This window comes from Setaria viridis, chromosome 4 (assembly GCF_005286985.2).
Source record: "Setaria viridis chromosome 4, Setaria_viridis_v4.0, whole genome shotgun sequence".
NCBI classification, from domain to species: Eukaryota; Viridiplantae; Streptophyta; class Magnoliopsida; order Poales; family Poaceae; genus Setaria; species Setaria viridis.
Genome location: NC_048266.2, coordinates 8,006,944 through 8,021,469, shown reverse-complemented (window position 1 = coordinate 8,021,469; position 14,526 = coordinate 8,006,944). Strand labels below are relative to the sequence as shown.

The window sequence follows — 14,526 nt, the reverse complement described above, 5'->3', positions numbered from 1 at the left end:
CAGCTTCGAGACCACCATGTGCTTCAATTATAGCATCTGCACACTGCTTAAGGATGATTTTGGTGTGATTTGGATCAATACCGCCATCCACAATATCAGAATGTAGTGGAGCGTTCTCATCTGCTCCTTGATGCACAATGGAACCATTGGCACACAAATTAGCCATACCTTTCATCTCTTCGAGTGTAGTTGCCCATATGTTCCTTGCTGACCTTCCCTGCTCTATCAGTTCAGCTGATGTTGCATCAAGCCTTGACATTTGAGTTTTGAAACTTTCTGCCTCTCTTCATGAACTTCTTTTGCTTCATAGCTCAGATCATCAATTTCAATCTTAAGCTCACGCTTTAAGTGTTTAATAGCTAGACCAACTACAGCTACTAGTGCTTCTTCCTTGGTTTTCTCAGGCTATGAGGTTAGTCTGCAAGACTGCATTCCATCGGGTTTTCTGGTCTTGGAAATGTAGATGATAATCGATCCAAAGTACATGCCACCAGAAGCTAATCATGAATTTTACAAGGGTGGATAGATATTCAGACTGGTGCACACTTCAGTCAGTAAAATCCTTCGACTAATCCACGCAACCTTCTTTGCTAGCCATGCTCCTTCAAAAGCTTCTACCTGTCACAATGAGAAATAGTACCGCAGTACAATTAGTGAGAAATGGTACGTTTAGATTTCAGGAATTAGCATGTTCATGATTTAAGGTACGGCTGGTACAATATGAACAATGTATACTAGAAAATCAAAGACATAGAAATGAAAAGGTGTAATTTCAAGTGCTATTAGTTCTAAGTTATTTGGGATTTATGCTTAAATTAAAGTATAAGTGCAAGTTCTTGATCATTTATATTAATGTGGCCAGATTAGATCTTAATGTGCGTACTTGCATGCTTAAGTTCTCAGATTATACTTGAATTCATGCTTAATTTTGCAATTAGGCCTTAGGGTTCATCACTAGAAAACAGAGCAATGTAGCAAACAATTGAGTTATGATTCATCACTATGTAAAAAAAATGCTAGATGATATTACTTATATATATACATATATATATAACAGAAAGGATATTAAAATTACAAACTGCTTCTTACAGTACTTCGGTGTTGCTCTACTATTTTATTTTACACTGTTTTGCAAACGATCCAATCTCGATAGTGACTAACATACTTTACATACTGCAAGTACTTCTTACAAAGTGACCCACACTTAATTCACACACACTACATAATATAACAGAGTGTTCTAACTCCACTACATAAAGTCAGGCACTAATTCTACAGGTTCTAGCAACTGTTAAAAGGAAAACACCAATACGCTGAAGCACTCTATGTAGATGCACTCCACGTGCGCATCTATGCTTCAAATAAACCAAATGATCGACGCTTCTTTGCTGAGTTGCATTGGGTATGAAAGATCTTTTCAGCCACACGGCCAAGAACTGGCAATGCTTGTATCTCTGTGACTCCTCCCGTAGTAAGAGCAGGAAGCAAACCTCCACTTGATTGATCATGGATAATTGATCCACTGGCACAGGCGCGCTGGAGGACATGCAACTCACGAATAGTCTCTGTCCAGCCATGCTGCTGCATCTTTACATCTTCCTTTATGTTTGCAATGCTCTGAGTCGCAAACTCACCATCTTTCTGTAGGCAGATCTGGGTAAAAGGTAGAGACTGAAGTTTTGGATAGTTGAAATCGTCTAAGTCAACACTCATTTTGCTCTTTAAAAATTCAATTGCTTTTTTAGAGACAGCTTCTAGAGCAGCAGGTGCATCCAGTTCTACCGAGCCCGTAACTCTGTAGTGCCATAATGTGGTTTCTTCATCAGACCTACGATACATAATCCAAACCCAACCAACAAGATTGGTACCAGTAGAGGACTCGGTTCCAAAGTTTGGAGCATCCAGTTTCAGCTCCTTGCAAAGCTCACGAAGTAAAAGTTGATGACTGATTTTTACAACTTGAGTAGCCTACATGACATGGAACATCTATTTAAACCTCACTTGCATAGATCCACATATAAAAAAGCAGTAGATATATGTTTCACCATCTTCATCAATTCAAGCATAGATAACTCGATCCGCGTTGATAATCGAATTAAATAGTCAACCGTTCATCGATTCAATCATAGATAACTCAATCAGTGTTGACAATCGAATTAAATAGTCAACCAAAAAAGAACGCTACTACATGCACATGAATCAGTGTTTACAAACACGTCTACTGAAGAATTGGAACATATTCCTGGCACGCATAGTTGATTATTGAATAAAAATATGCACAACACATGATTCCTAATTAACAATGAGACACGAACAGCGATGATACCTGGTGCGGTGGAGGCACCATGCTGGACGCTACTCAACAAAAGCAGCTTCAACTCTGCTTTCCTTGAACTCTCCGTGTTCTCTACCAAGTTTCTCTTTTCCCTTGTACACAATTTCTTTTAGCAGTGCTGGTTTGGACGCTTTATACTTATTTGTTCGTAGTATACAACGACACGCGTCTAGCCATGCACGTCTAATTTGATTCTAAAAGCAACAACACATATGTCACCACGCATTACATGTCATCTTAGAATGGCATTTCACTCGTATTACGACACGTGGTAAATAACAGGTGAATCAGCCAAGTCTTACCGTGGTAAATTAGATTTGAAGTTAAGAATAATATTGTGGTATACAAAATAAATTATTCATTTACTCATGTGATTGTGAAGCAACCTTATACAATCCCCACTTACGTATGATATTTAAGTATTTTCATAAAACAGAATGTGGTACATAGAAACAAAGAGATTAATAATGCTTAATAAAAATATATACAAGAATGAATAGTTAGATTCCATGCGTATTTACTTCAGTGTAAACAATTAGAGAATTTTGAAATTTGTTACAAGTATGTCTCTTAAATTGGATAGTTTCTCGGCACATTAAACTAAGTACCACCTTAATTGGGCCGAAGGAAAAGATGATTCTATTCACAGGTGTTTTGCACCGTTTAGTAACATGGCATTGTATCCTTTTGGATCCAGAATTACGATTTTGCTGGATCCAAATCTAAACCACTTTATTATTCAACCCACTTTAGGGGGTTTTTGGGAGCATCGGATGTTTGGATACTAATTAGGAGTATTAAACATAGGCTAATTACAAAACTAATTGCACAACCCCTAGGCTAAATCGCGAGACGAATCTATTAAGCCTAATTAGTCCATGATTTGACAATGTGGTGCTACAGTAATCATTCGCTGATGATGGATTAATTAGGCTTAATAGATTCATCTCGCCATTTAGCCTAGGGGTTCTGCTATTAGTTTTGTAATTAGCTCATGTTTAGTCCTCCTAATTAGCATCCGAACATCCGATGTGATAGGGCTAAAGTTTACCCTCTGTCTCCCAAACACCCCCTTAGTATTCAACTAGATAGCGTCTAAAACAGGCCCAACAATTGTGTGGCCCGTCAACTATCTAAGGTCAAAGAAAATTAGATCTTCTATGCTAGAGCCAATCAGACTGCGATCCTGAATTTTACTATTGCATTCGCATCTTATTTTATGGTTTTATAATATATGCAGCATCTTTGCAAAATAAATGGATAAATAACATTCATTCTCTCCGATGACCTATCTAGTGATACAACATATATTAACAATTGACGAATCCTAACGACTAATAAATTCATATACCACATGGAATTAATCAACACGAAACAATGTAAAACAAAATCAAACAACACACAATGGCAACATTTTTAATACACGATTGGGCTTAAGTATACTCGGATATATTAAAATATCCAAACTACGTATATAATTTCAAACCACATATGATTATAGAGAATGCTGCCTTCATCAGATATTGTTACTTGTCAAAACTGGATAGTTCCAATACGAGCATTTTCCATAACCATAGCAACCTTTGCTCTCATGATTTCCTGATTTCTCTCCAATGCTGTTTTCACCATCTGAAACCATTGAGTACAGATACTGCCAAATTCACAGTGATTAACAAGCATGCTATTACTACATTCATTCATACTACATTCATTCATGCTAACTAAAGAACCTACCTGACGAAGATCCCCATCAACCTCGTTACAGATACTGGCAATTAAGTTTAAGATATTTTCCATATCCTTCACGTGACCAAACATCATCGAATAATAGCTATAGTTCACGTCCTTTATGACCACATGGAATTCATCATAGATGGCATTGTATTGGGAACCTCTGCGTGAAGTACTTACCTCAATTCCTTTCAGCACTGCTTCGTTTGCACCTATGTTTTTTATGGTCACGGTCACCACATGGTTATATGATTGATGGTTACCATCTATTGTGATGATAGGCTTATCAAATCCCATTACTTTCACAACTTCATCCAAGATTGCTCTCAGAGCATGTTTAACCTCAGTTGTGTTATCCTACATCGAATAATACTTGCATTACACTAATAATCAAATGGTACATTGGAAAACAACTTCCTATTATATTACTACACCATTTATAATTGCAAAAGGATACCCAGTGGATACTTGCTCGACACCACTAATTGTAGTGGATGATGAATTTTCTGCATCACGAGTTGGAAATGATGAATTTTCTACATCACAATTCGGGAACATGCGTGTGTTGAATCCATCCATATGCTTCATACCAGCATCACGGATCCATATTCTTTGAACAAGCCATGAGTGCATCTGCATATTTTTGATTTATCTCGGATTGATCCAAGTTGTATGCTGCAGCGCCGAACATATCGGACACTGTCCTAAGTTGTTTCCTTACATTCAGATAATTATCCTTGATTTCCTGATATCTGGCCTTGCTTTCATTTACCTTACGAATGAAATCCCGATACCTCAGCCTACATATGTTACCTCGGATAGAACTATAGTCCTCTACTATATATCCATATTCTTCATACAATTTCATAAAAATATTTTGAACGGCACTATCTTCAGCATCGTGACTATTAAAGAATAGATTGCCACTAGCAGCAACTCTTGCCAGTTCATTTGTTTCTTCAGAGGTTGGAAGATCAAATGAAATGGAATACTTGAATTTATCTACGCATGTAGACGTGTTTGTAAACACAGGGTTAGATCCGTTCAATCCGTTGACTGCTTCGCATCGAATGACACGAGGACGAATAACTATCACTTTGCTTGCGTTGCTCTACAATGATCAGTATAAAAACAAAACTTCATCACCTCATTCGTGAATACTGTATGCACAATGAAACACTTACATTGTGTTGAAACTGCATAGAGAAAATACAAAACATATTTATTGCAAATTGTAATACTTGTACTCATTAATTTTTTACAAACATCTTGGAACTAAGCGTGGAAGATACAAGTGCCATCGAGGAACTTTTAGATGTGTTGCTCCGAGGCTCCGAGCAATCAGGCTTCTTCACGACGCCAAACTTGCAAAACAGTAGAGCCAGCCAAACTCAAGAACCAGGGCTACCTTATTCTAAAAGTAAAGAACAGGGTCCTATTTATATCTGCATTCGCTCTTAAGAGCAGCTTGACATGATGCAGCTGCCCAGCTCACCAAACAAAGCCACGTAGCACCAGGTGTCCTCGTTTTACGACTTCAGCTAGCCTCTATTTTCTTTCGGCTACTTCACATACCGACGTACATCAAATTTGTGAAAGTCCCATCACAAAAAGGTGATACATGCATAAATTCATAGACTGGTGTCACTCCAAACATCAGGTCATGAGGCGAATTTTTCCTTACTAATTACCATTACTATATAATGGACTACAACTTATAAGTAAACATATATCTCGCAAATATAATTCAGCACAGCTAATTCTTTACCACAACAAAATGAAAAATACTTAGTTGAGCGTACAATTACAAAACTTACACTTACACCAAGTACACCTACAATGTCTTATGCATACAGGTTCACCCTTACAATCTACTTAGGCATATGCTGCCTCAAATCTACACATATTAGGTTCTAATCCATATGAGCTCCTTGCGACTAGATCAGAAACATTATTTACTATTTCTGATACAATTTCATGTTTACCTATGATATTTCGAGATTGGGCCACTTGATTATGAGCTTCACTCCAAACTGTATGAATATGTTGTATTGCTGCAATCATGGACTTCCACTTTGAAATCATCTTGGATCCAAGTTCCACTATTTCATTTTTCAATTTGTTTCCATTTTATTTGTTCTCCATGGCAATAGCCATTGATCGATAATTATGTCCAAAATAAACACCATTCCTCACATTTTCGACAAATGCAATGCCTTCTTTATACACATCTTCTTCTACACTTGCAAAGTCGTATTTCATTTCAGTTTCCAATGTTCTCTTGCATAGAACATCTTCTTCGCTATTGTCATGATCTACTACATGCAATACCATCTCACTAGCAAACACATGATTTCCCATTTGTATTATCTCCATTTCTGCCTTTTCATTTTGAGATCCATCAATTATACCATCAAAGATGAATTCATTTGAAACAGAAATAGTCCTTCTCCACTTCTGCATATACTAACAACAGTAAGTACAATGATAAAATCTCTCTTTAGATTGACCATGCTACAATCATTTTAAGAGGAACATGTAAGAAACGATTGTGTCCACAACCCATACCTTTATAGCTTCACGCATATTGACATTAACCACGCTTACATAGATGTCTCTTTGCTCGTTCAAATTCTTTAGCCTCACTTTGCTTTCAACTATATCATCTTTAAATATCAATACTCTATCTCTGAGTACATTTATAAACCGAGTACGTACCTTCATTGGCGCATTTTCAATACCACTGAGATCAGAATCGATCAAACTGTAACCATATACCTGATATAGTCTTTCTACTTCAACCAGTCCAGCTTTCCAACCTGATAGAATATCAGAGTTAATATAGAATAGTTGACACATCTTCTCATGCATTGATTCCCATTCTACATAGATGGCGTCTCTTTGTCTGCTGCTATAATCGGCAATACCAATTCTTTGAGTTTGCACCAGATGCTCCACAACTTTGTTATACAAAGATGCTTTCGCATCCTCAATATTGTCATGTAAATCACTGCAGATATACACATCTATCATACTCTCAAACATGTTGCCATTTCTTGAAAACTAAAAAGAAACACTTATTTGCCAATTATTGCTCTCTATGCAGGTACGGCTAAAGCACAGTTGTGTGCTGTTTAGCGGGCGACCCAGCTCTCATACTACTAACTCTCCATTAACCCTAATCGTTTCCTGAAATAGAAAAACCCATGTTTCAAAAAATCAGATATTAATGTGTTGTCAATTAACAATATTTAGCTAATAGTATTGTACCTTCCCAGTAATATTGGTACTAATATTTCCGTACCAATCATCGCACCATTGGAATGTCTTTCCAATATCACTCATAGGACACAATTCTTCTGTTGCCATTCTACACAGGTCAATATAAAAAGGATGAATCGTAATCGTAATCTAATCAATTTGAGCATGAACAAATTAGAGTTTGCAATGAACAAATATAGTCATATAAAATATGGGGTACAAACACTAACACTGTGTACATAACCGTCTGATCTATTTTTTTATACTACAATCACGACATAATAAAAATTAAATGACCTGTAATTACATTACCTAAATTATACTCATACCACGGCTATGCTGCATACTGCAATGCTACTGACATAACTGAAATTACGTCTTCAATTTAACTTAGCAACATAATAGTAAATACATAGTTATTTGACATCAACAATTTATTGACAACATCAACCTACTATAATCACGTTGAGTCTCACAAAAAATATGGTCATGATTTACAATCCACAAGTATCTATACACCTACTCTGTGGGAGAACTTCATATATCTATGACCCCTTTAGTTCAAATAATGGCGTTTCCTACTTAGTCAACTGTTTTTCCATTTCTTTACAGTGAATATTCGTGTCCGTTTGTATAAAGTAAGCAAAATTATATAGATCTACTCCCATCTTTATATGCAGAAACTAAATACTGATGAACTAACCTGCGAATCACTTGGATTTCAGTGATAATCCTATCACAGTGTCGGCGAACGATTCATTTTAGTGGGAGAATCGAAAGAGACCAACATACCTTTCCTCCCCATCCTCCTTACTCCGATCTGTTCGAAACAAAATACAGATCAGTTAGTCGAATCAAATCCAACAAGCACCATTCCATAGCTCTTAACTATCCACCATATATCAACCGGCCTCCTCTCTCTTATCGACGGCCGCTGCGCACCTACCCCTTAGGTAGTGGCCGGATCGATGCTCCCCTCCTAGACCTAGGTTTTGGAGGATATTGAGCGCCGTCAAGGTTCGAATCCGTACGGAGTGAGCAGCACAACACGTGAAAGGAGACGAAGGAAGTAAGACGTCCACGGTTGAAGCTACCGGTGACCTTGTGTTTCTTTACTACACCTCTTGTGTTTCTTTACTACACCAACTGCTGGGCCTTTTGGGGCGAATGGGCTGGTCCCACCCAATACGTGGAAATAACGTGAGAAGCTGGCCTCAATTCGTTGGGCCCTAATCGCAACTAAAAAACAAAGTTTTAAATAAGAAAAATTATTTAAGTATATTTGACTTTTTGTTAAAAAAAGTTAGGTATTTCAGTTATAGACACACATCATGGTAGTTCCGCCGTTGCTTCAACCAGATACCTCAATATTGCTGCGTCCCAACTTTGCTTAGGTCCTTCATGACGATCAATTCAGAAGTTAGAGATAGAGTGGGGAAAAAATATAAATAAAATTCACATATGTATAGTCTTCTACTACGACTTCATAGTCGGTCCAATGAATAAAGCCTGAATATGTACAGACTTTCACTGCGACCTCATAGTTGAGTCGAGTTCAACACGGCCCGAATTCAATGATTGTCGCAAAATAAACTTATTTTTTATTAAACCTTAGCCTTCATTTAAAATTTAACAGCTACCTATTTCCCTTAAACGTTGCTTGGTGGTCACGTATCAGATAACATCATCGTTTCTTCAATTAATTAATCTTCACGACGATCTCAATCAAAAAAATTGGACTTAAAAATATTTTCAGCAAACCGAGGATAAATAATTACAATTAATTAATTTAACATATACCACGTTGTCTATGGAAAGATATCACACATATACAAGATATAGATACACAGATAAACACAACTTCCATGCACAGTACTTGCATGACACGACGACTACACAACAAGAAGATTAGCCGCCACGACATTTCATATGTGTCCACCTTTACTTACAGATGTTCATGACTAGAACTATCTTATATAAATAGCTATCCAAGATGCAATGCACTTTCATCTCTTCAAACTACGATCTTTCCAAATGGTAACCACCTTGAGAACGAAGTAAATACGAAGGCATAGACAACCAAAAGTGCTGGTATGAATTTTCCATTGTTCAAATCATTTCTTCCGTCATAGAACGCATCAAATCCCTACTACTCAACCATGAAAACTGAGGAATTACTTTAAATGTCGCAGAACTATGTCATCCGTTCAGATGCCAAAGAAGCTATTTTTCGATCAAATTGCGCAAGAACTAGGCCTTTATGTGTCTAGAACGGATGTGAGAGAAATGAGTCATTCCATCTTCACTGCTTCCATTACTATTATGCCAACGCAGCAAACACCTCCTCCACATAATAAGAAAGCAACTTACTACAGCGATTTCATAGATATTGTAGGCAGAGCAATCAAATCAGCCTACAACAATGCGATTCACAATATCACAGTGAAGGGAAATTGACTTTGGTCGATCACAACCACGCCAACCTATCGAAGACTTAGAAAGAGAAGGAATCAGCTATGTCTTAGGCATGGATTTTTGAAGACACATATGTCGCTCAGATGAAACGCTTGAAAAAGATAGAAAATCAACATCACAACTTCACTGCTAAGATCGCAGAGCTATCCGCCAACTATAGCAACGTACTTCCTCTTGCAATTTTCCCAAATACAGGCAATGCTATTGCTTTGAACGCCATCACACTTACATACACAGGAAATACTCCTCCACAATGAACTTTTGAGATGTTTACCGACCAGTTTATCCACTTGGTCAACAAACATTGCTATTAGATGTGCTTATTTACTTTAATACTCACCTTCTATCACTACTATGTAATTATATACTATGTTACTATATCACTTATTGAAATAACAACTAGTTTACTTTTCCATACGAGCAAAGGCAACGTAACTGTGATTATTATACCTTCACATTGATGAATATATAGGATTAATTACACAACTTCTTTAATTAATCGTCATTATTAAAATCATAATTTCTTTCGTCACATCAAAACATAAAGACGTAAACATAAGTGCATGCAATTGACTGTACCACCAATTTTATTTTTTCCCAAAATATATCACACTCTTGATGCTAATACACGAACATTAATCCTTTTAAGGAAAATTTTACATAATTGGTCGGAAAATTAGTGCGCTGGTGTCACGCTCCAGACTCTAGTAATAATAATGCTCGGGTGGTATCCTTGGTTGCACAGTTTTTTACATGTAGCTATCTAATAAAAAACAACAAAATATAACACAAACGTGAAAGCTGTGCTTGGTGTTGACCCGGAATAGCGGCAACGCGGTGCAGGAATCCAACGGCACCCTCCGCGAATCTCGTTTCTCACGTGGGGGAGTAAACAAACAATAAAATATGAGAGGCTCGTTTGGCAAGGCTTCAACTCTTCCTAAAACAGCTCCAGTAGCTTTTCTGGTGTAGATGTAAAATGTTTGGTAAAACGGCTCCTCGTGTTTTGTCATGAGTTGATGAGGATGTCAAATGTTCATTATACCCCTAACTATTTTGTATTATGATTTTAATAAATTTGCAGTGTGGTTTCAATTGAAACGAAAATAATTAATTAAAATAATATAGATTACTAATAATTTCTTTTTCTATTTTCATTCCCATTATGTTTTTATTTTTATATTTTTTCTTTCCCTCTTTTTATTTTTCTCTTTTCTCACCTTCTTTTCCTCACTTACCCGGTGGCCCTTTATTTGTTTTCTTCCTTATCCAAAGTAAGGGGTCCACCAAAACCAGACATCACCTCCTCTCATTCATCTCTTTCTTCTCGATGCCTCGTTCCGCCATTCCCCACCGCGGGCAGCGCACTTCGCTATGCCCCGCCGCTCCTGTCTGCCCTCGTGCACCGCATATCCGGTCTCCTCCACCGCTGCGTCCCATCCATGTGCTACGCTACCGCCACTTGTCCCGGACCCAGCCACGCAAGTGCCCCCACCATGCGCATGCCGTCGGCTATCGCCTCCCTCCCTTCACCGCTAGTTAAAGGTATTCTTGCCGAGAACCACGGGAGGTGAAGGTGAAGTCGGTAGGACCTACAATTTTTTACTCCTCCCTCCTAGTGGAAGTGAGTGAGGAGCTTCTCCCAAGCTTCACCACCGAAGCCATTTATTATTTTTCTCTTTGTATATAGCTTCGGCAAAAACAGCTTCAGGAGCGGTTCCTAATGTCCTACCAAATTGGCTTTAAATCCGAGCCGCATGCCACGCAGCGAGGATGCTCAAAGTCACAGAAGACCGACGCGATCCGATCAACAAAAATTAGGGGGCATGACCGTAATTGCACACTACTCCTCCTGCTCCTAGTCCGAAGTGAGTGGACGACACGTCAGCGTCCTCGCTGGCCGCCTTGACCGCTCGCGCTATTTAAGCAAGCCTCCGTCTTCACCGTCGAGCCAGCGGCAACAACCCACCAGCTCGCTCCCCGCCACCCCCGCGCGCGCCCTCCGTCCGATCGTCCTCTCTCTCTCTCGTGCCTCTCTGTACCTCCAGCGTCGCAGGCTGCCCGCACGAGCCGAGAGCAATGGAGGTGGGCGCGAGCATGGCCATGCAGTCGCGCGCGCCTGGCGTCGGTGTCGTCGGGGCCGGGGCCGGCGGGCGCCGGTGCTTGTTCCTCGGCCGGGAGAAGCAGGCCCGGGCGGGGAGCCTGCGGGTTGGAGGAGGAACTGCCGGAGCGTCAGCCGTGGCTGTGCGGGCTCGCGGGACCAAGCCCGTCGCGCCGCTATGCTGCGTCAGGGCATCGCGAGGTGAGCGCCCTTTTTCTTTCCTGTCGAGTTGATGCTAATTTGGGGATCGGGTCGATGGTACCACGAGCTGTTCAGGGTTGGATTTAGTGCGATTTAGGAGGTGGGCATGCGTCTGGCATTTGATTCGGTTAAAAAAAAAAGAGTGTCTTCTTGGCGCTGTGTGTGGATCGTGTTCTGAAGGATAACTTATTAACTTGGCGTTTCTTCAAAAAAAAAAACCTTATTAACTTCATAACTTGGCGCCTTGGCGGGTTTGGTGGGGAAAATGGTTGGTTTGTTGTTCACTTGGAGTAAACGCTGTGGGTTGGTAACGGAGCTTGGTTGAAGCTTCGGAGTAGGTGATGGTTGGCTTGGTCAAATCCACGAACCGGAGACTATTCTTGCCTTTGAACTGATGTGATTATAATTAGTTGCGATTGGGATGGTTGAATTATTATAAAGAGGCAGGCACGGAGTTGCGTGGGAAAGGCTGTTAAGCTGTAGTAGAAAAGGCATTTTTTTTCCTGCAGGAAATATTCTATTGCATTTTAGACTACACAAGCTGTTTGCTATTTTTTATTACTTGGAATTTAGTCAAATACTCAAATTAACTTTCCTTACCTCATCTTATGTAGGCAATGAGAGCTCGCATAACTCAGTTGATGAGGCCCTACTGTTAAAGGTAAACAACAGTACGCCAAAGTTCTAATATGAATTAGATCAAATGTGCCATCATGATTTCCTTGCTTTTTGGACATGTTTGTGATGTATTTCCATTGTATCTGCAGAGGATATCAGAAAAAGTTCTGTTCCACTTGAATGGGCGGTGCATTTACCTAGTTGGTCAGTTCTGAACTACCAAGACATCTCTGTTGACCCAGTTATATATCGATCTGTCGTCTTTGCCTCAGAAATTAATAGTTTTGAGTTTCTACTGCAGGAATGATGGGATCTGGAAAGAGCACGGTGGGGAAGATCTTGGCTGAAGTTCTGGGTTATTCATTCTTTGACAGTGATAAGTTGGTAGAACAAGCAGTTGGCATGCCTTCCGTTGCTCAAATATTTAAGGTTCATAGTGAAGCATTTTTCAGAGAGAATGAGGTAATGTTTGCTGAATTTTGTTTGCTCTTTTGACAAGTTTTAAATATTTTCTTATGCAATCCATTGAACTGTTATTGTCGTTTTAGTAATGAAAACAGAAAGACTTACGGAATGACATTGTCTTGTTTCTCTGCTTTCCTGTGTTGCAGAGTAGTGTATTGAGGGACTTGTCCTCAATGCGGCGATTAGTTGTTGCCACTGGAGGGGGCGCTGTTATCAGGCCAATCAACTGGTACTGGAATAACTTTGGTTTCCCCCATCTTGTGATTTGAGCTTGCAGTTTGTTGTCAGAAAAACAATAATTCTGATTGTTTTCCTTAAAAAAAAATCAGGAATTACATGAAGAAAGGTCTATCTGTTTGGTTGGATGTGCCTTTGGACGCACTTGCAAAGCGTATTGCTCAAGTGGGGACTGCTTCTCGTCCTCTTCTAGACCAGCCGTCCGATGATCCATACACAGCGGTATCTATTTTCATCCTTAAAACCGTTATGTTTCAATTTTTGCATAAGACAAATCCCATCCATAACCCACTTCACAAGTCACAACTGTAAGGCTAGTCAGGCACTTAAGCTTCCAGCAAAGACTTGCAATGAAAAACTACTTCCAGTTACTTGTATCTTTACTAGTTGTCCTATTGTTTGCAATGTTCAAAATGCACAAATAGCTGAACTAAAGTTTGCTTCAGGCTTTCACAAAACTGAGCATGCTTTTGGAGCAAAGAGGCGACGCTTATGCAAATGCTGATGCCAGAGTTTCTCTTGAAGGTATTATTCTCATTCTTGTGCTATCGATTTTTCCCTCTTCATGGATAAAACATAGACTAACATCACATCGCACTGTATTTATTTGTGCAGAGATTGCAGCTAAGCAGGGCCACGGTGATGCTTCTAAGCTGACACCGACCGATATCGCCATCGAGGTACTGTACCATCATTGTTCAATTGACACTCTGCACTGTTGTCACAATTCGAGTAATTTTACCCTAATTCGAAGCCATGCTGCATTTCAGGCGCTACTCAAGATTGGAAACTTCGTCACTGAAGATCCCACATCCCATGGCCAAGTTGATTCTCAGAGCCGCCGGATACAAACCTTGTAGAATTTTGACCTCATGTACCAGTAGAGATAGCGCTCTACAATATTTATTTGTTCTTTATATTGAAAATAAATCTGAAATGTAGAAGTATAGACTATAGAACAACTGATGGAGGGAGCCAATGACAGAAGCTCCACGGCTGAAAAAAAGGTTGTTACAGTTACCAAGTCCAGTGTCCACCCGTTGGTTTTCGACAAGCTTTCTTTGCTCCTATCCGGCAGAGTGCCCGTTTCAGAGACATGAAT

General features: G+C 39.4%; 1 protein-coding gene across 1 annotated transcript; it reads left to right on the top strand.

Moving 5' to 3' along the window:
* The first annotated feature begins 11,741 nt into the window (after nt 1–11,741).
* On the top strand, nt 11,742–14,448 carry LOC117853898 (shikimate kinase 2, chloroplastic). Its single transcript, XM_034736180.2, has 9 exons — nt 11,742–12,104; nt 12,719–12,765; nt 12,872–12,926; nt 13,024–13,184; nt 13,334–13,416; nt 13,517–13,646; nt 13,871–13,949; nt 14,040–14,104; nt 14,195–14,448. Exons 1-9 carry the CDS (start codon nt 11,882–11,884, stop codon nt 14,282–14,284), a joined length of 933 nt encoding a protein of 310 aa, XP_034592071.1. The 5' UTR covers nt 11,742–11,881; the 3' UTR covers nt 14,285–14,448.
* Nucleotides 14,449–14,526: the final 78 nt, after the last annotated feature.